Source organism: Myotis yumanensis, unplaced genomic scaffold (genome assembly GCF_028538775.1).
Source record: "Myotis yumanensis isolate MYYU_CA2020_CCGP unplaced genomic scaffold, mMyoYum1.0.hap1 SCAF_1, whole genome shotgun sequence".
Classification (NCBI taxonomy): domain Eukaryota; kingdom Metazoa; phylum Chordata; class Mammalia; order Chiroptera; family Vespertilionidae; genus Myotis; species Myotis yumanensis.
In genome coordinates this window covers 236,242,422-236,266,361 of record NW_027223752.1, presented here as the reverse complement: position 1 = coordinate 236,266,361, position 23,940 = coordinate 236,242,422, and the positions used below count along the sequence as shown (strand labels likewise).

Here is a 23,940-nt window from a genome sequence, read left to right as displayed (position 1 = left end):
CAAGCCTAACTCCAGCCCCTTTTTTCCTCTTTCAATGCGATTGGCACGTATGGAACACACTGCCAATTGCCACTTTGCTGCTGTGCATCCTCAGGCAAGTCGCTTTGCTTCTCTGAGCTACCATGTTTCCAAGTGCCAAAGGGGAGACCGCTCCTGCCCTGACTGTCCTGCAGAGTTATTCAGGGGCTCGGAGAGAAACCACGAAGCCCATGCACAGATGGGCATGGCTGCCTGCAGCTCTGGACCTGCAGGAAGGAAAGAATTGGCCATGGGGTCATTACCCACCCTGCTCACTCAGCATGGGCTGCGGAGGTGCCTCTCTCGTGCCCGCCCCCTCAGGGGCTCAGGGGCGGCATTCCGGCGACCAGACCCCTCATGCCCACGAGGACGGGGTGAGAGTTAATTTGCCTTGTGATCAACCTGCCCCAAGTCAGAGAAGCACCTTTAAGCCCTGATCAGGACAGGCCGCCTTGGCCCTGTGCTCCCAGAGGCAGAGCAGATGCTGAGGCCACAGGCGTGTTTGGGGGACGAAGAACCCCGGAGGCCAGGGCAGCCTCAAGCCCACAGACAAGAAGCCAGCAGACTGGGCTAAATGGAAAGCGCATATTGAGATCAGACGTGGAGCCCTGCAGACGCACTGGGAGCGTGCCGTGTCACACGCATGTGCGAACGTCCAGCCCATGACGCACAACATGGGGAAGCAGCCGCTCAGTGGGGAACCAGGATTCCAGAGAGACAAGCCAGCCCCCGCCGTCAGGCTAGCGATTCCCTGAGCATATGAAACAGTGCAATGGCCATTCTGCATATTAAACCTGCAAGGAGACTCGGGGACTCGGGGAGAAGCAGCTCTTCTGGAATTGATTTGCAGCCTGCCCTGCCCCCCTCCACACGCCCTCTCCCCCATCTAGGCAGAGCTGTGGTCCAGAGCAGGACGCTGACATAGACACTCTCAGCTATAACATGTAATACGATGGCTGAGAATTCCCCGTGGAGACACAGAGGAAGTACTGAGCCAGCCTGGGGCTGAATCATGGAAGACTTCCTGGAAGAGGTGGCTCCTGGATCACTAAACCTGGCCAAGAAGGGTGTGGTGTGGGAGGGCACTGAGCCAAGGCCCAGGGTATTAGGGGAAGGGAAATAGTTGGCTGTGGCTGGGGCCTACAGATGGAGGCAAGCATCTCACACCAGTGCCTGCACAGGGGAGCCGTGACTCAACCCAATACAAGTCCTGAGAAAAGCCTATGGTGTCCACCTGGAGGGAGTCTCTATTGCAGGACTCTGGATGGCCCGGGCAGTGGCCCTCCCCTTCACACCTGTGAGGTGAGGATAATGGCGTCCGGCCTGCCCAGTTCACACTTCCCTGGCTGTCTGGCCAATATGCGTGTTGATCTTTGTCCTGCTAAGTAAAGGTTTCATATAAATGTGGACATTTTCTCCTGAGTCCTGGTAGCTCCCACACCCATCACAGGAGACCAGGCACACACGGGTGGAGGTATGAGACCGGCTCCACCTTGAACTGGCTATATAGCCTTGGACAAGTGGCCTCAGCCCTCGCTGAGCCTCGCTTCATCGCCTGTGAAATCTGGGTGGTGATGCCTTCACCCTAGTGTGACCGGGAGAAGCGAATGAGAGAACCCCGTGTGTGAAGGTCCAGCACAGAGAGGGTGCTGACCGGCTCCTGGTTTTTGCATCTGGTTTGGAGAGAGGGCTCAGGGAGTCCTGAGGAGGGAGAGAGAGGCTTTCTAAGTGCTGAGGACTTCCTGGAGGAGGGGGCGGTGACCTGGGCCTGTGGTGGGTGGGGGGCCGGTTACAGTGTATCCTGAAGGACGATGCCATCATCCCTCTCCACGTCAATGTCCCCTTGATCTAGAGAAATGACCTCTGGACTGGAGATACCTCCCCCCTCCAAATCCGGAAGGTCACCTGCAGATAGGATTTTTATCAACCGCAGTACAAGCCACCCGAGGCCCGTGCCTCACCACATACACTTCACTGTACCTCCCACGTCACCCTGTGTGCAGCCTCTGTCCCCTGGCCTGACCGCCCCCGTAGCCTGCATGTCCCCGGGGTGGGAGGGGCAAGGAGGGACAGCCCCTGGGTCCCCAGGCGCTCCGGTAAGAGGTAAGGGAGCCAGGACTGACCGATTTCTTTTCCTCCAAATCGCTTTCTTTGTTAGCGGCCGGGTCCTTGTCACTGAGCTTCATGGCTTCTTTCTCAGGTTTGGGACTGGGCTCTTTTTGTTCCTGAGGAAGAAGAAAAAGGAAGCAGCCATTAGACTCCTGCTGCCAGTGATGGGTAACTCAGGGGAGTCGGCGAGGAGCGCTGGTGGAGACACCCGCACGGGGGACCCCTGCTCCTGGGCACCCCCTGCTCCTCTCTGGCCTCAGTTTCTCCATTTGTGAGATGGTTGGGTTGACTACGTCTGTGTCTGGAATGCTGGCTGGATGGCTTTTAAATACAGGCCTCTCCCAGAACATTCTCGTCCACACGGTCATTCTCACCCTGGGCACATCTTGTGAACACTAGACTTCCTGTCCCCAAGATGTGAAAATAAAAGCCGGGAAGTTAAAACGAAGTGGTCCCTCCCCTGTTCAACTGGAAACAGTTACCCAAATGCCACCTGCATCCCTGGCACGACAGAGCTAAGGAATGGTGCAGCTGCTCTGGAGACCGGAAATATTTAGGCCCTTCCGCCCAGCTACTCCATTTGTAGAAACTCATCCTGAAACAGTAAACAATGTGCACCAAGATTTCAGCCAGAAATGGCATTGAAACATTTTTTTTTTCATGTTAGAAAAAATGGCATTCACAATAGGAAAAAGATATGGAAGAGGGAAGTTTAAATAAATGACGGTACCTCCCCAGGATAAAAATGCACGGAGCACTTTAAACCTGACATTAGAGAACGTTACTGTCCCAAGGAAATACTCAGGATTACTCTCACTTGACAAGAAGGGGAAGATCAATGAAAGAATGTACATTAGTCAACATTAAAAAATAGATGTACTTCCTAATAGCCATTCTTCTTAAAAAAATATATTTTATTGATTTCAGAGAAGGGAGAGGGAGAAAGAAAGATAGAAACATCAATGATGAGAGAGAAACAGGGATCAGCTGCCTCCTGCACGCCCCCTACTGGGGATGGAGCCCACAACTGGGCGTGTGTCCTGACCGGGAATCGAACCGTGTCCTCCTGGTTCATACATTGATGTTCAACCACTGAACCACACTGGCCGGGCTGAATAGCCTCTCCTAAAACAACATACGTACTTAAACTATGCCCAGGCGATTTTTAAATGCCAAATTAAATTTTAAACAAAATATTTATACATTCAGTTATTTAACAAATATTTCCTAAGCCCCTAGCATCCAGGAGATGGGGATGCAGTCTCGAGAAGGCAGCCCTTGCCCTGCCTGCATGGAGCTTACACGCTAGGAGAGACTGTTGGGAAGGGGGTGCAGACGGTGCACGGCAAGCAGATGGCTCACAGGCACACAGGTGTGAGCAGCATGTCCCAGGCGGGGTCCTGCCTGGGCTACAGACCAGCAGAGGACAGGTCACAGCTGTACGTGCTCAGAAGATAAACGTCCTTGAAGCAGCTGTTCCCACTTGGCCGTGATAGTTTAGCCAATTATCCTCTTAGGCAGGGGTCCTCAAACTTTTTAAACGGGGGCCAGTTCACTGTCCCTCAGACCTCTGGAGGGCCGGACTATAGTTTAAAAAAAAAACTGTGAACAAATTCCTATGCATACTGCACATATCTTATTTTGAAGTAAAAAAAACAAAACGGGAACAAATACAATATTTGTATTTGCATGTGGCCCGCGGGCCGTAGTTTGAGGACCCCTGCTCTTAGGTATTCGTTTTTCTACAGTTTTCCAGTTTTCTACACTGCGGAAAAACAAAACAAAAACACCCACCTCTACAACTAGAAAAATGAGTTTTTACATTTTCTTTAAATTAAAAATTTTTTTTGAAGAATTAAGCCCTTACATTCTCAAGTAGCCAAAAGGATTGAAAAGGTAAAATTCTGCAAGAATACCGCTCTTACAGAATCAGGAGCTCCGAGGCCCAGCGTCAGCTCTGGCCTGGCGGGAACGTGGCTGGGGGAGCTGCTGTCGAGGACCTTCAAGGCCCTCCCCTGCGAAACGCCACCTGCTTCGTGCCAGCACCCCCCAGGGACACTCAGCTCAGCACCCCCCCCCCCAGGGACACTCAGCTCAGCACCCCCCCCAGGGACACTCAGCTCAGCACCCCCCAGGGACACTCAGCTCAGCACCCCCCCCCCAGGGACAGTCAGCTCAGCACCCCCCCCCAGGGACACTCAGCTCAGCACCCCCCAGGGACACTCAGCTCAGCACCCCCCCCCCAGGGACACTCAGCTCAGCACCCCCCAGGGATACTCAGCTCAGCACCCCCCCCCAGGGACACTCAGCTCAGCACCCCCCAGGGACACTCAGCTCAGCACCCCCCCCCCCAGGGACAGTCAGCTCAGCACCCCCCAGGGACACTCAGCTCAGCACCCCCCCCCCGGGCCACTCAGCTCAGCACCCCCCCAGGGACACCCAGCTCAGCACCCCCCAGGGATACTCAGCTCAGCACCCCCCCCCAGGGACACTCAGCTCAGCACCCCCCCCCCAGGGACACTCAGCTCAGCACCCCCCAGGGACACTCAGCTCAGCACCCCCCCCCAGGGACAGTCAGCTCAGCACCCCCCAGGGACACTCAGCTCAGCACCCCCCAGGGACACTCAGCTCAGCACCCCCCAGGGGTACCCAGCTCAGCACCCCCCAGGGACACTCAGCTCAGCACCCCCCCCCCCAGGGACAGTCAGCTCAGCACCCCCCCCCAGGGACACTCAGCTCAGCACCCCCCAGGGACACTCAGCTCAGCACCCCCCCCCCAGGGACACTCAGCTCAGCACCCCCCAGGGATACTCAGCTCAGCACCCCCCCCAGGGACACTCAGCTCAGCACCCCCCAGGGACACTCAGCTCAGCACCCCCCCCCCCAGGGACAGTCAGCTCAGCACCCCCCAGGGACACTCAGCTCAGCACCCCCCCCCGGGCCACTCAGCTCAGCACCCCCCCAGGGACACCCAGCTCAGCACCCCCCAGGGATACTCAGCTCAGCACCCCCCCCCCAGGGACACTCAGCTCAGCACCCCCCCCAGGGACACTCAGCTCAGCACCCCCCAGGGACACTCAGCTCAGCACCCCCCCCCAGGGACAGTCAGCTCAGCACCCCCCAGGGACACTCAGCTCAGCACCCCCCAGGGGTACCCAGCTCAGCACCCCCCAGGGACACTCAGCTCAGCACCCCCCAGGGACACTCAGCTCAGCACCCCCCAGGGGTACCCAGCTCAGCACCCCCCAGGGACTCTCAGCTCAGCACCCCCCAGGGACACCCAGGGACACTCAGCTCAGCAACCCCCCCAGGGACACTCAGCTCAGCACCCCCCCAGGGACACCCAGCTCAGCACCCCCCAGGGACACCCAGCTCAGCACCCCCCCAGGGACACTCAGCTCAGCACCCCCCAGGGACACTCAGCTCAGCACCCCCCAGGGACACCCAGGGACACCCAGCTCAGCACCCCCCAGGGACACTCAGCTCGCTGGACCGCCCTCCTTGCCCCCTCGGTGCTTCTCCAGCTGCCCCGTGGCCGGAGTCCTGTCCTCCTTCCCCGTCTCACCTGCATGACTCCCGGCTTCACTCTGCCCTGCCCCTCTGGCGCATCTGAGTTGCTTCCTCCCGGCCTCCCCTAGCCTGTCCCATGAGCCCCCAGAGCTGGGCTGACCTGCTGACTGCTCTCCTGTGTCCCCAGTGCCTGGGACGCGTCCTGGTCCTGGTGGTTCTCTGGAGGGGTCACCTCGGCCAGGCTGTGCCTGTGGTTGGGCACCTGGAGAGCAGGCAAGCTGTTGCTGGGGTTTTTAGAAATGAGGATGTTCACTTTAAGTAAACCGGGTGACCCTCCGTGATACTGTGGGCGCCTCCTCCTGTCGCCTGGAGGCCCCAGGTGAAAACACAGAGGTGCACTGAAGAGGAAGGAATTTGGCCTTGAGACAACAACATAGAAATTCTGTCTGTGGTTCCCACGTGAAAACGGCAGCATCAGCATCTTGGAATTTCTATGCTGGCTTGCGAATCGGCTTGGGGCTTGCCAGCACCCACAATTAAGCGAGCCAATTCCTTAAAATGCCTCTCTCTCTCTCTCTCTCTCTCCTTCTATCTCTGTCTATACACATCACTATATCTAACATACAGACACATAGACCTTGCTCCCTGGGCCACCCTGACCGATATACTCCTCACACTGGATCACAGCTGATTACCTCTCTGTCCACAGAGCCTGACACAGTGCCTGGCCCCAGAGGCGCTTGGGAAACAGAATGGGTGGGGTGCCAGAGAGGGGAAGGGAGAACTCAGACTGGGGTCAGATGGATGGCCTGGGCAAAGGAGCCAGAACGAGGGCATCCATGGCCCGCCCCGCCCCGCCCGCCTCTAGGCCTGCATTCCCATCCAGCTCATGGGAATGAACAGCTGTCTCCGAGGAGCTCCAGGGAGTGCCATTCGCACAGGTGACACTAAATGTCCCCCTGGAGTCATGCCACGCCGTGGCCCTGCAGGAGTCTGAGGTCTGTTTCTTTATCAACCGATCAAGGTAGTCATCATTCTCTCCCATTAGGTGAGGCATCGTTTAGAAAACAGGCCTGGAGGGACGCCCAGCCAGTCCTCGCTGTCTAATTACTGACAGCGATCGCTCACTGGGCTGGAGGCCGGGCAGTGACAGATGTGGCCGAGGCTGAGTATTTGTGAGGCACCAGGTGCAAGCAGCGCTCGGGCAGCAGGAGTAAGAGTGGTGCTGGGAGGAATCCGGGGTAGTGGACAGTGTGGGAGGATGGGTCAGGTCGCCAGGGAGAGCGGAGAAAGAGAGGGGCCCTACAGAGCCCCAACCTGGAAGGAGCAGGTGGGGTTGGGAAATGGCTCAGGAGGCCGAGCTGGAGGAGACAGGGATGGCGGGGGGGGGGGGGAGGGGGGGCTGTTAGAAAGGAGGAGATTATAGTATCCAAACGACATAAAGAACCCACAGAACGGAGCCCGAGATGGGAGGTGTGCCCCGGCCCCGTGGGGAGAGGCTTGCGTTCTTCCCAGAAAACACGGGAACGAGCCGGGCACCGGGAAGGTGTGTGGGCGGTGGGTGGTGCTTCCTTCGGGGTCCCGCCGCTTCCCATCTATTCCCAGGCCAGCGGGGAAGGGACGGGGTTTTCGAAATCAGTGAGGACCCGCTGCCCAGGGGAGCCGTGGGCAGCAGGGGTCTGAGACCCCCTATAGCGACCCTCAGAGAGCTGAGCATGACCAGGCGCAGAGAGCTTGTGCCCCAGGCAGCATAGAGCCGGGGCTTCAAATCCTGGGCCTACTGCTCACTCACTGTGTGACTTGGAGGAAGTTACTTAACCTCTCTGGACCTGTTTCTCTAGGGGAGTGGTTCTCAACCTTCTGGCCCTTTCAATACAGTTCCTCATGTTGTGACCCAACCATAAAATTATTTTTGCTGCTACTTCATCACTGTAATGCTGCTACTGTGATGAATCGTCATGTAAATATCTGATATGCAGGATGGTCTTAGGCGACCCCTGTGAAAGGGTCGTTCGACCACCAAAGGGGTCGAGATCCACAGGTTGAGAACCGCTGCTCTAAGGCAGCGGTTCTCAACCTTGGCTGCACATTAGAATCACCTGGGAATCTTTTTAAAATCCTGATTTCTGGGCCTCATCCTCCGGAAATTCTGTTTCTTTGTTATGGGGTGGGGCCACAACATTAGTAACAAAGAAACAGAATTTCCGGAGGATGAGGCCCAGAAATCAGGATTTTAAAAAGATTCCCAGGTGATTCTAATGTGCAGCCAAGGTTGAGAACCACTGCTCTAAGGTTTCAACAGAATAATAAATAAGTAACATAGCCTAACAAAGTAAATACAAGCTCGGGAACAAGGTTCTGAAAACGCGAGCTTCCTGTCCTTTTGATCCACAGTAACAATGCCAACATGGCTGCTTTTCAGCTCCAATCCTACGCCAGAGCCTGGCGGTGTGGCCGGGCCCGCTCTGAAGGCACAGGGCTGGCGTACTCACCGCTGTGTACCCACGGCCCGGGCCCCTGGGTGCCCGCCTGCCACCACGATCCAGCAGCTCCATAGAGCAGACCTTGCTCTCGGCGATCTGACGGGCGCCGCCCAGGGGTTAAATACTTATGAAACTACCTCCGCTACTCCTATTGCCGCTTCTCCCAATAATGAAGCCCTCATGGGCACCATGTGTGTCTGACACGTGGCCTGGCCTGTTCGAAATAAAGCGAGTGAGCCCAGCTGGTGGGGCTCAGGGATTGAGCATTAACCTGTGCACCAGGAGGTCACTGGTTCGATTCCCAGTACAGACACATGCCCCAGTTGTGGGCTCGATCCCCAGGGCAGGGCATGCAGGAGGCAGCCATTATTTCTATCTCCCTCTCCATTCCCCTCTCTCTGGAAATCAATCAAAACATTTCAAAAAAAAAAAGAAAAGAAAAAAGAAAGCAAGTGAGCCTCGAAGTGTCTGTACCCACCAACCTGTCACAGAGCTCGGATCTGAATCCCGATAGCTTGATGTCAGACCCTCACGTACTAGCTTGTGTTGTGTAAAAGGACCAAGGCAGGGAACGGGCCCTGAGGCGTCAGTACCCCGCAGAAGGTTGCGACATCGGCGGGCCTTGTTCTCCCAAACCTGGCACATGCCAGTGGTGGCCACTTCCCTGCAGGGCCGGGCGCCGCTGCCCTGAGCAAAGCCCAGGTTCCAAAGCTGCGGGCGAACATCCCTGAACAGGAAACACCGTACATACCCTGGCCCCCGAGCGCTCGGTCTGAGTAACACTTGCTGGGGCTTGACTCTTCATTTTCAGGATTAATTCTCTGCTGATTTGGCATGGAGCTATAGCTAATCCCAAGACGAGCTAACGGAAAGGAATGTGGAAAACGGAGCAGGAGAGAGAGAGAGAGAGAGAGAGAGAGAGAGAAGGGGAAGGAAGGAAGGGGCAGGGAGAGGGTGGGTGGCAGGAGGTTACAGCCTGGGCCACCAGCCGTGGGAAGAATAGCCGGTATTGCTCATGGCCAATGTCATTGTTACATTCGCATCTGCCGGACACCACGCTAGGCACTTCACGTGCTTTCCTCAACTCCGTCTTCACCACATTGATTTCCAAGTCCCTCGGTTTTCAAGCCCCTCCTTTCACTGTTCGTAGGGGTCCCAGTCCCCTCTGAAACCATCCCCCGAGCCGATCCAGGACTGCGAGGGAGCGTAGCTTACCTGTCCCCGAGCTTCGCTGGCCTGTCCCAGTCTAAAGAGCAAACAGATAGACCGGCTCCCGGTGAAATCAGATATAAACCTGGGAAACTGTGAAAGACAACAGCGTTAATGATTACATGGCATCCAGCGCTCCTGTTGCTGTAAACAGGCCACGAGGCCTATCTTGACGAGCGATAAATGATTAACACACATGCGCAGGTTCGGGTCAGCCAGTTCTGGACCCGGAGCTGACGGCAGAGGTGTCCTGGCTGCTTAAGCCCCTGCTGGCTAACGGGTTGACCTTCCCGGGTGCTGGGTCCCTTCTCGCTGATGTGAAGCTGTGACCGGCGTAGGACCAACATGCCGGGCTGTGGGGAGGGTCAGGTGAGATGACATGCAGGACACAAATGAATGCAGGCTGGTCAAGCCCTCAACCCAAAGGACCAGGAGGGGTTAACGTCTCCTCTGTGGATGCAGGAGGATGGTCAGCCGTGGAGAGAACACGAGCGCCATCACTCCTGTCGAAAGTGATGTGCACGAGCTAAGCCTTCAGGACCCTGTGGGACAGAGGGCTGGAGGGGCAGACACGGTGGAAGGGACCCAAGAGTGCGCCTGTGCAGCCGGTGCCAGTCCAGGCTCAGCCAAGGCACCTGCCCAGAGGGAGGTGGGGGTGTGGGAAGTGGGGCACAGAGAGATGGGTGCCGGAAGTCCCCCCAGCACGGGAGAGGGATGCTGGGAGACAGGGCTGTGTGGGGAACATGGAAAAGGCCATCCGATCCCCCGGGCATCGACTGAGAGCCTCTGGACAGCCTTTCCCTGCCTAATCTCGTGTCCCAGCGCCTTCATGTTGACCAAGGGGTGGGCCTGGTGAACCGAGAGAAGCCACCTGGGCCCTGGGAGACATCTGCCCGCGATGCCCTTATCAACCCGCCTCGGAGGGCTGACAAGCTGCACACCAGCGAGGTGGCATTCGTGTGCCCGGGGATGTCAGCTGTGCTGGAGGCAATGCAGACGCACCCAGACGGAGGTGCCCTGGGCAAGGAAGGGCCTTGCTCTCCAATCTTCTCAAGCCTCCCACATGCCCGGCTGGTGCCCACCCTCCTGTGCCCACGCAGCCGCCCAGCCTCGCTCTCTCTGTCTCCCTATGCCGGTGAACGGCCAGGCCTCTCCGACCTCACCTTGCTCGGCCTGCCTTGTTTCCATAGCCTTTAGGGCACTTGCTTCTGCTTAGCTGCTTATCCTTGAACGCAGACAATAATAAGCATTGGAGGAAGTCTGCTTATGTTTCACAAAAAAAACAAAACAAAAACAGAACAAAACAAAACGCAGCTCCTTGCTCGGAATCGCCTCCCCTGGGGCGATAAGGAAGTGTGTACCAAAATAGCGAGTGTTTGTCCAAGGTTTATAGGAACACGGAGACCAAATCCACAGCAACTGGAATCTGTTGCCCGAGAACAAAGTTCGCCTCCTGGCCCTTGCTGGCTCCTCGATGCCTGAGATCCTTGGTCCCCTCCTGACCTCAGTCCCTCCCGCGTCCCCTCCCCTTGACATAATGAAAGCCCGAATTCTGCGCTTTCATTAGTGGTTCTTTGGGAGGCTCATCCACCATCCTCGCAGTTCGCTGGCTTTCCGAATTTCCTCCCCCACGCCTGTCACGTGCCTTACTGGCCGTGGTTCGGCGAGCGGCACAAACTTGAACTTGGTGGCATTTTCAGGCGCAGTAAATCGCTCTCTGACGCCAGGGTTGTTCAGCCGCTGGTTCTGCAGCATCCGGATAGACAGTGTCAGAGGGTGACGAGGAGCCTGGGGTCCCATGTCCGACCCCAGCGCTGGCCCTCCACTCCCCAGCCACCTCACACCAGACACGTGCGCTCTATGAAGTAGGGGAGGACTCGTCTCAAGGTCATGTGCAGATTGAATGAGATGCTGCCTGTGGCAATGCCTGTCCTGTCGCAAGCACCGAGTAGATATTCACTGTTGCTATTATTATTGAGAAATCCCCTTTTTAAAAAAATTCTCACTCCAGGATATTTTTTTCCATTGATTTTTTTGGAAAGAGTGGAAGAGAGAGGGAAAGAGAGAAATATTGATGTGAGAGGAACACATTGATTGGTTGCTTCCTGCACGGCCCTGACCAGGGCCCGGGCCGGGGAGGAGCCTGAAACTGAGGTACGTGCCCTTGACTGGAATCGAACCCGGGACCCTTCAGTCCGCAGGCTGATTGGTGCTCTTCCCGCTGAGCCAAACCGGTTAGGGCGGGAAATCTCTTTTTTGATCATTATTTTTATTCTTGGATCTTTATTCTTTTTCCAATATTTACGGAGCACCTACTATGTGGCCATCGTACTGCTAGATACTGAGAAGGGTACACCTGTTACTTCTATTGGGTAATTCAGAGTCTGGGCAGAAGAATGAGCCAAGGTAAGGGGTCTCCGTTCAATAAGCACCTGCTGTCTGCCAGGTGCTGGTTATAAGTAGCCTTACTTACTCCAAAAGGCAGATCCTGATGTTTCATTTCCACGCTATGGCTGAGCACACCTGGGTTCTGGAAGTCAGCCCACTTGCCCGAAGCAGCACGGCTTGTGAATGAAAACTGAGGTTTCATGCCCAGCCGATGTGGCTCAGTGGCTGAGGGTCGACCCATGAGCCAAGGGGTCACAGGTTCAATTCCCAGTCAGGCACATGCCCAGGCTGCTGGCTCCACTGGGTAGAGGGTGTGCAGGAGGCAAGTGATCAATGATTATCTCTCATCATTGATATTTCTATCTCTCTTTCCCTCTTCCTTCCTCTCTGAAATCAATAAAAATATATTTTAAAAAAAATAAGACCACCCACTCTGCTGGCCCGACCGGGATCACTGTGGGAGAGCTCCTCCCAGAGGACACGCCCACCAGGAGCCTCAGGGCCTAGAGTTCAGAGAATCTCTCTTTTGCTCTTGGCAGCCCAGCATCCAGACTGCCCACTTTGGAGGCCCCCCACTCCTGGGTTTCGTGGGCTCATCCTTCTCACCTTCTCTAGAATTTCTCTCCAGCAACTGTCCTATTTCTCTGCAGCAGCCTCCATTTCTCCATCTCTGTTCCAGGCTAGGAACACAAATGTCTTAATATCACCAATAAAAACAAACTAACCAAAAAGGTGAGGATGTGGAGAAATGGGAGCCCTCGGACGTTGCTGGTGGGGATGTAACTGGGTTAGCTGCTGTGGAAAGGAGCTGGGTGGTGTCTGAACAATTAGACACAGGATCCCCACGTGGTCCAGGGACTCCAATCCCAGGTGCACACCCAGACCTGCTGACAGGTGTTCAAGACAAACACGTGTGCACGAATGCTCACAGCAGCTTTGTTCACAGAAGCCAAGAGGCGGGGACAGGCCAGATGCCCGTTGGCTAAGGAGAGGATGAGCGGTTGTGGTTTATCCACACAAAGGAATGACGATCTGATACATCGAAGGACCTTGAGACCATTGTGCTAAGAGAAAGGAGCCTGACACAGAAGGTCACCTGTTTCATCATTCCCTGTCAATGCAGTGCTCAGGTGAAACGACAGAGGCAGGAAGCAGCTGAGTGGTGGCCAGGGGCTGGGGGTGGGTGTGAAGGGGAGCAACTATTTAATGGGGGAGGGGTTGGCTTTGGGGGATGGTGAAAATGTTGGGGAACTAGACAGGTGTGGCTGCACGGCACTGTGAAAGCGCTCGGTGCCACTGAACTGTTCACTTTAAAATGGTTCATTAGCATGGCTTGGTGGTGGAGCGTCAACCTATGAACCAGGAGGTCAAAGGTTCAATTCTGGGTTGTAGGCTTGATCCCCAGTAGAGGGGGGCGTGCAGGAGGCACCCAATCAATGATTCTCTCTCATCATTGATGTTTCTATCTCTCTTTCCCTCTCTCTTCCTCTCTGACATCAATAAAAATATATTTTAAAAAATAAAATGGTTAATTAACAAATCAAATACAATGGTTAGTTTGATAGTAAGGGAGTTTCACCTCATTTCAAAAACAACAACACTTCTGCTGGCCCCAGGCCTCCTGTGGTCACCTGCTTCCCATGCTCTCTGCTGCAGCAGAATCTCCCAAAGAGAACCCACTGTCTCCGCTCTCTCCTCAGCTGCCGCCCAGAGGGGGTTTGACCCACCACACCGCTCACGCTGCGTTTCTGAGGACACCCAGGCTCCATGGTCAGTAGTCAAGTCCTATCACCTCCCTGCGCCTTGGATGAAGCTGACCACTCCTCTTCCGCTGGGTCCTCCTAGGAACGTCCTTTGCAGCCACTACACTGGCCCGGTCTTCCCTCCGCCTCCCTGGCCACCCCTTCTTAGTCCATTCAGCTGCTCCCCTCGCCTACCAGACCTCGTGGTGGAGGGTCCCAGGACACAGCCCAAAGCCCCCCCTTCTGTTCTACCCACACTCTTTCCATAAGTGACTCATCCAGACGGGTAGTAGCCTTAAAACCAATGATATGCTGCTGACCCCCAATTCTGTTCCTCTGGCTCAGACGTCTCCTCCAGGTCCAGATGCATATGTCCACCCTCCAGTCAGTGCCCCCATGTGGCTAAGCAGCGTCTTGAACATAGCAGGTCCTAAACTACACTTCCGATGTCCATGTTCCAGCCCCTCCAGCCCCCCAAGTATCAAAGATGCTTTCCTTCCTCCAGACTCCCTCCTAGTGCCTGTCCAAATCATCAAAACTCTCGTCGCTTCTGTTCTCAGTTCTATCCGGGGCAGATGACATCCTCTGTCACCTGGGAGACTGCCTGCCATGGCCTCCCGACAGCTGTCCCTGCTCACCCCCCGCCCCCCCGGCGGTTCCATCCAGCGGCATCTCCAGTGACTTCCTACAGCAAAAACCAGGCCAGGTGAGCCACCCTGCTTAAGGCCTCCGTGGCTTTCCTAGAGTCAGACCCCTCGGCCGCGATTCAGACCCTCCTCCCGGGCATCAGTGTGGTTTAGCGGGACGGACTTGGCTTTGGCCCCAATGTGACTCAGCTTCCATCCCTGACTGCCACCGACCAGTGTGTGACCTTGGGTAACTCCGTTGCCCTCAGCTTCCTTACCCGTGTCACAAGCATGACAATATGTCCCTGCGGGAGGAGGAATGATAACGTGTGGACATAACACCAACACCTGGCAGAGACTCGTGAACGGGACCTATTTTTAACACCGGTAAGTCAATCATTCATGAAATTGAGCGTGTCCAGGATAAATATTTATACTTAGCTGCTCCTTCAGCGCTCCTCCCTGTTTCTTGTTTGGCTAGACCAGAGTTGACTAACAATCCTGTGGGAGGCTTTGGCCGCCCTGTACGGGCCTTGATGACCTTGGGATTCCTGGGGAGACTCGGTACGTGGTTTGGATGTCGAAGAAAAGGCTGTGGACTGGATGCTGGCCAGCTGGCATCTTCCTTAGACTTGCACAGGCTAATGGGAGCGACTTCACTGAGCTCCTGCCCGGTTCTCTCCCTTTTCACTGGCCTCCTTCCATGTACTTCTGTGGGGCCTCCTCCTCTCCCCTTCTTCCCTTACTTTCTCCTCTTCCTCCCCACCCCACCCCCGCCCCCGCCCCCGCTCCCTCTTCTCTCTGCACTCACTGCACAGGGTCTCCCATCCCATCTGTATGCTGACTCCCCTGCTCCCCTCCAAACCTGCTCCTCTACATCTTTACCTTCCAGGTAAATGACATCGCCATTCTTTGCACTCTCCACACCCCAACTTAACTCTGAGATCCATCCAGAATCTGACCACTTTTCATCAAAAGCATCTCTTCCACCCGAGTCTGAACTACTACCGTGGCCTCTTGCCTCTTCTCCCTGCCTCTGCCCCTGCCCCTCATAGCACCACCATCACCATCACCACCACTATCACCACCACCATCACCATCATCACCACTATCACCATCACCACCACCATCACCATCACCATCATTACCCACACCTACACCTACACGGTCATGAAACATAAATAGAAAAAGTAAATGGACAGAATCATGGGTCCCTTTGGGTTGTGTGCTCCACAGAGTTCTGAGTCTGTGGCCTATACTGGCTCTTACCTTGAGGGTCAAGATGAAGGACCCTCCTCCCTGCCAGATGGATGAACTCTCTGAGATCCACTTGACCTGGGAGCCCCAGCTGCTGGCCCACCTTCCCAGCTGAGGTTGTGCATACAGAGTTCAGGCTGATGCTCTGCCCTAAGGCAGCAAAGACTGTTTCCCTGCTCAGGGAGAGTCCCTGCCTCACACCCTGCACCAAGGACGGGGAATGCTGAGGGGACCTTCCTTGTTACCGGGAGCACTGACCCAGCACCTGCTCCCAGGACCCCTCGCTCAGCCAGCTGTCATTTCCGTGGCCCTGTGACAACTCTTCTAAGTGGGGACACCCACAGCACCTTAGCCTTCCAAGGTGGGCAGTTACTTTTCTGGGTCTGACAAAGCTTGGGCCAGGGCAAGGGGACAGGGAGGAAAAACAAAACAGCAAATACAAGTGCTCTGGGCACTGGGCCTCTTTCCTTCTGTTTCCTGAGGAGCAGCTGCTGGGGAGGGGACAGGGGAGCCAGCAGGGGATGCCCTCTGTGCCACAGTGTGAGGAGGGCAGGCCAGGGAAGGTGAGTTCTCTCTCCAGGTTGGTGAGGGGCAAAGAGGCAGAGCAAGGGAGGGGCAGAGTCAAGACTGACACCCCCACTGACCTTACTGTTTTGCCCTGGCTAGCTGGACTCAACCACCTTGTTCAACTCCTCCAGCCCCAAATGAGCTCGTGGGACTCTAAACCTTCCAACCTGAGGAGCAGCCACAGGCTAGGCCACACATGGACACCTATTTGCTGCATTTCGCCAAGCAAACTCTCCTCTAGAAAAGAAATACCTGTCCATCCTTCCTTCCATCCATCCATCCATCCATCCACCCATCCATCCATCCATCCTTCCATACTTCCATCCATCCACCCCTCCATCTGTCCATCCATCCAACCATCCATCCTTCCTTCCATCCATCTATCCTTCCATGCATTCACCCATCCATCCATCCACCCACCCATCCACTCATTCTCTTATTCATTTACTAGAGTCCCGATGCACGAAATTCGTGCAAGAGTAGGCCTTCCTTCCCCTGACTGCCAGCACCGGCTTCCCTATGGTACCTGGGACCTGGGCTTCCCTCGCAGACCAGGCTTCGTCTGGAAGGTTGTCTGGAAGGACGTCCGGTCTAATTAGGATATTATGCTTTTATTATTATAGATTATTTAAAAAGGCTTTCTGAGGACTTACTAAGAGTCAGGCGAGGCTGCTGGTTAGTTGCTGGAGATACAGACATGAAACAGATCAAGTCCCTCCTGGAAGGAGCTCACAGTCATAGGAGGGAGACAGACACACAGAGAGCTGTAACCACATGGAACCTGTTCCTTCATTCACTCCACACACACTGACTGGGCCTGCCGCCCAGGCACTGTCCTAGGCACTGGGGTGGAGAGTGATGACTCCCAGCCAGAAATTCCCGCCCTCATGGAGCTTACATTCTAGGGAGGGAGACAGACCATACACCAAGCACATGCATGAGTGACACAGGGCGATGGACCGTGACAGGTGCTGTGGGAAAACGGGAGAACGGGGCCCGGACGCTGCGTTGGTGGCAGAGATGGGGAGGTGGCAGATTTTAAAAAGATCGTTCTGGAAGGCCTCCTTGGCACCATGCCAAACCACCGTTTCCTTTTGGGAAGAACAACCTGAACCCCTCTCTGCAGGCGGAGCGCTACAATGGAATTAGATGGGTGCAGAGTCAGGCACTTCGAGGGACCCCATAGGCCTCTCTCCATCCTCTCCAGGGGCCAAAGAGCCTCTGAAAGTCTCACTCCATTTCCTCTTTTTGTCCTGTGCCCTGTGAAAGCAGAAGTTCTGCTCTCTGGGGCTCGTGATAACTGACTGAGTCTGTTATCCTGGGTGACATTACTGCCGAGAGCGAAGATTGTTTGTCTTGCACGGGAAGCTGGAGGTTGGGTCTCGTCTGCCCACCTATCCCCAGCCCTGCTGTCCCGCACCCACCTCCCGAGACCCCACCCCCACCCCAACCCTGCACTGGGACTGCGTTCCTCCTCTCTCTGTTCTGCGGCTCCGACATTCTCTTCCCTCAAAACTCAGCCAGAGCCTTGCCTTTCCCAAGAAACCGCCCAGACCTACCCAGAAATCTCCCGGAGAGAGCACCCTGTTTTATAAATGAGGCCTAAGCTGAAACCCTCAGTGTCCAGCACAGGCCCCTTTGCCTGCTGTTTATCATGCAGGCACCACCTGTTATCATCTGGTTTTTATCTGGGCCCCACCCCCGGGAGAACCCGGCTGGCAGGTGATTTCCGAGGTCCCCTGCCTGGCAGCAGGGAGGTGGCACGCCAAGCAGCATCCTTGCCACTGGGCTGGGCTTTTTCTGCTGTGGCACCCAGATGCCTGGCCTTTGCGCCCTCAGGTACCATGCACCACCTCTCTCAGTGACTCAGCTCGAGACCAGCTCAAGGCCTCCTTCCCACGCTGCGGCCGCTCCCTCGCACTGTCCTCCTTGGCCCTGGGCCCATGCTCAGCCCGCCCTCCTGGGGCAGTGAGCTGGCAGGAGCACAGCCCTGGGTCAGCGGTAGGTGTCCCAGCCCCTTCGCTCTGGGCTTCTTGGCCCTGAGCCATTACTGCATCTTTCTGCTCTTGGGCATCCGCACCTGTGACAGGGGAATGAAAGCAGCAAACCCCAGCTCACGGGCTGCGGCAGGGACTCAAGGATCCTGGGGAGGGCTCAGCTGCGTGGCTGCCTCAGACAGTCTACAGCAGCGGTTCTCAACCTGTGGGTCACGACCCCTTTGGCGGTCAAACGACCCTTTCACAGGGGTCGCCTAGGACCATCCTGCATATCAGATATTTACATGACGATTCATCACAGTAGCAACATTACAGTGATGAAGTAGCCACGAAAATAATTTTATGGTTGGGTCACAACATGAGGAACTGTATTTAAAGGGCCAGAAGGTTGAGAACCACCGGACAGCAAGCATGTCAAACTCCGTGGGCCGCGTGCCTTGTTTATGTGGTCCGTGTTAGCCTCTGAGTTTGACATGCTTGGTCTACGGGGACAATGCCGTGAATGGATGTGAGCTGTCGCTGTTCAACCAGGACTCACAATTAACCCGGCCCTTTACACGTTCACAATTTTTGTAATAAAGGAAAAAATTACAGCATAACAGTTACGATAGAGAAAGGAGAGCTGGCAACGTTTGGCCCACTGCTTGCAGGTTGGGTGAGCCTGAACAAGTTTCCTGACATCCGAGGCTGGGTTTCCTCGTCTGTGATACTGGGAAGGCAACTCCTAACGCACACACTGTGTGTCGTGGAGCCTCTCTTCCAAGCTCTCACCAGAAAGCAATCCTTGTGTCTGTGCGGTGACGGGTGCTACCTGAACTCACCGCGGTGGTCCTTCCGCAGTACCTAAGTATACATCAAGTCATGTATGTCGTATACCTACAACTGATCCAATGTTCTATGTTAATTATATCTCAATCGAAAAAAAGGAGGCACGTACTGAGTGCCCTCTCTTTGTCCAGGGGCTCGTCTCGGTATCGGGCACACGGGAAGCACCCCATAAACGTGAGCTGAGTGGACGCAGGGCTGAGCGAGTGGGTGAATGAAGATGATACAAGAAAGAGGAACCAGTCCCTTATCACAGAGGTTACAGTCTAATCAGGGAGACCGGCCCGGCGGTAACTTCAAGGCCTGGTGATAAATTTTTTACAGGGAACACACAGTGCTGAGGAAGCAGATAAAGAGATGGTTAAATCCACGGGCGATGGCTGAGGCAGGCTCGGCCGCAAAGGCAGTGCTCTTGGTTTCCCGCTGCTTGGAGGACACAGTCCAGTCCTCCCTTTCCATCCGCGCCTGGTTTTTGTCCTTCCTGGTCCCTGCCACTCCTTACCGCCTCCTGTCTGTGGACAGGTGCCGGCTGTCTTCCCGAGCAGGGGCTGTCTGCCTCGCTCAGATGTACCCCCAGCAGCCGGCGTGGCGTCTGCCTCATGGAAAGGCGCTCAGTGAGACGTGGGTGACGCCAGGCTGACCGCACCCGGCAGGTTCTCACGGGGACCCAGACACGGACAGTTCCGGCCGTGCCGTGGGGGCCGAGCACCTCACCCATGTTTCCAAAACATGGGCTGGCGAAGTGAAACGCATCACCGCGAGCGAGCGCAGTGCCAGAGGGCGCGGGAAGGAGAGGCCCCCCAGGTTGAGACGACCTTTGACCCTTACACCAGGGTCTGCTCAGAGACGCGGCTGCAGGTCACTGATTGCGCACACTCACCCTGCAAACAGGAGCGGAGCCAGGGCCTCCACCAGGAGTCGGTCCCCACTAATCCACGCACGTCCACTCCGCCCCCCTTCAGCCACCTGGCTAATGCCTGACACCTGTCATTAGCGACGCCCGTCCCAGGCCACCCTCTCTCCCGCAAATCTTCAGGTCACCGCTTTTCATCCCCGCCCGCCCCCCCCCCCTCCCCCCCCCCCCGCATTTGAACGTTCATGTGTAAAACTGGAAGACTGGCTGCCTCTGGGGGGGGGGGGGGGGGGTTGGGGGGGAGGTGCCCAGGCCCCAGAGAGCAGCGGTTCTATTTCTAGGCCTGTGGCAGGCTCCCCGTCACGTGCCGGCCCTGGCTGTCTGCTGGAGACAGGCGAGCGCAGAGAAACAAAGAAATAAAGTGTGTGCCTTCGCCTCTCTCATCTGATGTCATTCTCTTCCAATTCTTATTTTTAACAGTTCATTAGAGAAACCTATTTTGGTCTTAGAAAAGTCAGTTAAGAAAAATATGGCTTTATTATTTTTTTAAAAAAATGACCACAGAGATAAAACCCAGCTCCTTTCACCGGGTCCTCAGCCACAAAGACACGGAGAGCCCATGTCTGAGAGAGGGCAGCGTGAGGACTGTGTCAAGGTCACGCTGCAAGGACGGAGATGAGGTGAGATTTGAACTCAGAGCTGTCTGGTTCCAAGCCTGGGTTCTCTCCTGTGTCTTTCCTTCCCCCATTCGAGCCCCCAGACCCTCCCCTTTCCTCTACCTGTGAAGGCGCCTGGCTGGGTCTTCCAGGCCCCTGGTCAGCTGGCTGAGCTCACCTTGTCCCCCTGCCAGAGCCCGGGGTCTTAGCCCTCCTCTTTCCTCTTCAATGCAGTCACCCCCACCCCCCACCCCGAATCTCCAGCCAACAGCCCCTCCTTGGGGTCACCCTGACCATGTGCCAAACACAGCGCCCCAGGGGCGTCTGGGCACCTAGCATTGATCCCTAAGGGAGGAGGTGAGCAATTCAGCGTTGATGAAACTTTGATTACTGAGATGATGTTACACCTCCCAACACCAGGAGGAAACACCATCTTTATCCATGTTTTCACAGTGAAAACAACTGAGGCCAAGATCATCCACAATGTGGTTAGCAGGGAGCAGAGCAGGAGTCGGGCCAAGCCCCCTATAGCTCCCATGGCCGGCAGTGGGTCCACACGCACACGGCCTGGGCTCCGACGCAGCTGCCAGCTGCGTGACCTTGGGCCAGTCACTTCCCCTCTCTGGCTTGTTCACCCTTCCTTTGGGGCGTGGAGACGTAAACACCCTCCCTGCTTCACAGGGCCGCCCTGAGGGCTGTTTGCTAACACTGACATGAGAAGCCCTCAGACCGGTGCCTGGCAGTGGCTTCACATAGGTTAGCTGCTCTTTTCCTTTAAGAAGTTTTGTTGCCTTGGCCGGTTTTGCTCAGTGGATAGATAGAGCGTCGGCCTGCGGACCAAAGGATCCCAGGTCAAGGGCACATGCCTGGGTCACTAGCTCGATCCCCACTAGGGAGCGTGCAGGAGGCAGCCGATCCATGATTCTCTCATCGATGGTGTTTCTATCTCCTTCCCCCTCCTTTCCTCTCTGAAATCAATAAAAATATATATTTTTTAAAAAAGAAGTTTTGTTATGGGCAGCACGCATCATGGGGACCAGGTAAGACCTTCACTAAAGTCAGAATTCTAGAAGGTCAAGCTGACTCCGCGGCCCACGCCCGCTAACCTTTTTCAGTAGCGCCTGCCTGTCCTGTTGCTCTTCTCTACGAAGGAAGAAGGAAGGAACACGCAACGGAAGGCTCGTCAATGTGATGGAAAGGGTCCTCTCCCGCTCGCCCTCTTCTCATTATGAAGGGGGGCGGGCGGAGGGGGCGCCTAGTGGACGACACGCTGACGTAGGCGTTCAGCAGAGCCGAAGCTGGCCTGCGGCCTCGCCCTGAACAAGCAGAATGACCTTGACCAGGTTACTTGACCTCACAAACATCTGTTTATTCCGACCCATAGGGAGCGTTCCACCAGGATGGAGACCCAGACCCTCCGCAGCCTGGCCGCCCTGCAGGAGCGCCCTCATACCTGCCCTGTCCCCTTGGGGCCTGGGAGTGTGCGTTCCGCTCGCTCCTGTCTCCAGAAGCAGAGTGATCGGGGCTTAAGTAATGACTCTGCTTCGCTGGGGAGAGTTTGCCCCAGAGTTCCCCACACCCACATCCCCACCAAGGGTACCAAAGGCCATCGTTAGCAGAGAGAGGACCAGACCTCTGCCCTCCTAGCTTCCCCACAGAGCACCCCCTCTATGAGTTTAACAGATTGCTCCCCAAATTAAAAACACAAGATGCTACTCACCACCTTTGGTCTCACGCTAAGACTCGAAGAGCCAGGACTCCCCGTGGGAGGAGCGCAGTTTAAGCCACACGTGGCACTGTGACGTTCACCGGCTGGATTCTTAAGAACTTCCCGGAGCTCCCTGGCCTTTTCGGCAATGTTTTCCTCCAGCCTGTTCTTCCAGTCCGTCTATCAGACTCCTGCTGCCTTTTTAGGCTCCTCGCTCCTCCCTAAGTTAATTTCCTTAGCAAGTGTTTCCCCATCCAAACCCAGGCTTTCTCAACCTTGGCACCTGCTACACATTTGGCGGGTGTATCTGATACAGGGGCTGGCCTGTGCTTTCGTTCAGAGGGTGTTTAGAGCATCCCTGGCTGCTACCCACTAGATGCCAGCGGCAAGGTCTCCTGAGTTCGTCTATTGTGCCCTGACCAGACCACACATGCCTCCATAATTGCCAACTGCCACCTAGGATGCCGAATCGCCCTAGGCAGGAGCCGCTGTATTAATCCCACGGAGTCCTGTCCCTGGTTATGGAATAACTTCAGGAGATGGTATTTCCATCTCTGCGCTTCTGTGTCAGTGAGACCAAATGCCATGTAGCGCTCTGCCCTGGCCCGGGAACCCCGTGCTTCTAGCCCCTCCTTCTCCAGGCGTGGCTGTCCATAGAAGAATGTGAGCTGGATGTTTATGTATGGCCACGTTCAACAAGAGGCCAGTTTTGCTCGTGGCCCTGTATGAGTCAGGGTTCTCCAGAAAACCAGAACGAACAGGATGCGTGTGTGTATAAAAAGAAATTTATTTTAAGGAATTGGCTCATGCAATACATGGAGATTACAAGTCCCAAATCTGCAGGGCGGGCCAGCAGGCCTAAGACCCAGGGCAGAGTGGCTCTGAGTCCAAAGGCTGCTGAGAAATCCCTTCCAGATCAGGGAAAGTTCGTCAGTCGTTTCTCTATCTGGGCCATCAACTGATCGGATGAGGCTCACCCACACTAGGGAGGGTCATCTGCGTTCCTCAAAGTCCTCAGATTTAAATGTTGATCTCATCTCCAAAACACCATCACCAAAACAACCAGAATAACATTGGACCAAATATCTAGGCCCCGTGGCCCGGCCCAGCTGACACATACAACTAATCATCACAGGCAGTGAAGACGAGGTGAGGCCAGGCTTCCGCGATTACTGTCTGATGTGTCAATGCTGCAGGTGCCACACTGGGGCCACCAGCGACTCTTCAGCCTGGTCATAGCAGTCACGTGGGGAGCCTTGAAAAGATCCAGGTGCCAGAGCCACCCTTGGAGAGGCGGGTGCACTTGGTGTGAGGCAGAACTCAGGCAGCGATGCATCGTGGGAGATCCTCTGGTGGTCCTAGCCTGCGGCCAGGGTTGAGAGCCGCTGGGCTGAATGAATGAATGCATGACCCATCCTGCCCCAGGACAGACCAGCAGAGATGGGCACAGGCTTTGCAGGAGACGGACTGGGCTTGAGGCCCACTTCCCTGCAGGTGAGTATGGGCTGTTGGGATGGTCATTGTGCCTCCCTCAGCCTGGGGTGGGGGCGGTGAGAAGAAAATGCTTGGAAAGCACCCAGCACAATCCCCGGAGGTGAGCGGACATGTGTCCCATGCCAATAGGTGCCTGTTCCCATCTCCCATCTGGTATGAACAGCCTGGTGTCCCTGCCTGTCGTTTTAAGCCCCTGTTGAACTCTAGTGATACTCACGCTTTCTCTAACATGGATTGAGCTGGGAGAGGGCGCTGCTACAGGCAGGCGTTGCTTCATCTTCACAGTGACCTGGCTAGGAAGACTCCATGGCAGACCCAGGCTCTGGAAGGACATGGAGGCTCAGAGAGGTAAGGGGACCTGCCCAAGGCAGGTGCCGACAGTCCGGGATTTACCTGATGCTCAAGGTTAAAGCTTTGTGAGTATCTTGCATCCAGAAGACGGAAGTCAGAGTGATGGCCCCTGGGAAGGAGGAAGCCCCAAATGCCGCATGGTTTCCA

At 55.7% G+C, this 23,940-nt stretch overlaps 1 protein-coding gene across 6 annotated transcripts in view; it reads right to left on the bottom strand.

Moving 5' to 3' along the window:
* The window catches only part of SLC2A9 (solute carrier family 2 member 9), a 64,696-nt gene extending 42,248 nt beyond the window's left edge, over positions 1-22,448 (bottom strand). The window contains exons 1-4 of one of the 6 annotated variants that reach the window (XM_070399406.1): positions 21,961-22,448; positions 9,336-9,422; positions 5,798-5,899; positions 2,142-2,243 (exon numbers count right to left, since the gene is read on the bottom strand). In XM_070399406.1, the coding sequence (XP_070255507.1) occupies positions 2,142-2,204 (63 nt within the window). In that variant the 5' untranslated portion in view covers positions 2,205-2,243; positions 5,798-5,899; positions 9,336-9,422; positions 21,961-22,448. Of the gene's footprint in view, positions 1-2,141; positions 2,244-5,797; positions 6,227-8,129; positions 8,163-9,335; positions 9,437-21,960 lie in introns of those variants that run through there. The other 5 variants (XM_070399390.1, XM_070399426.1, XM_070399399.1 and 2 more) reach the window with 5 other exon arrangements.
* Between the last annotated feature and the right edge of the window lie 1,492 nt (positions 22,449-23,940).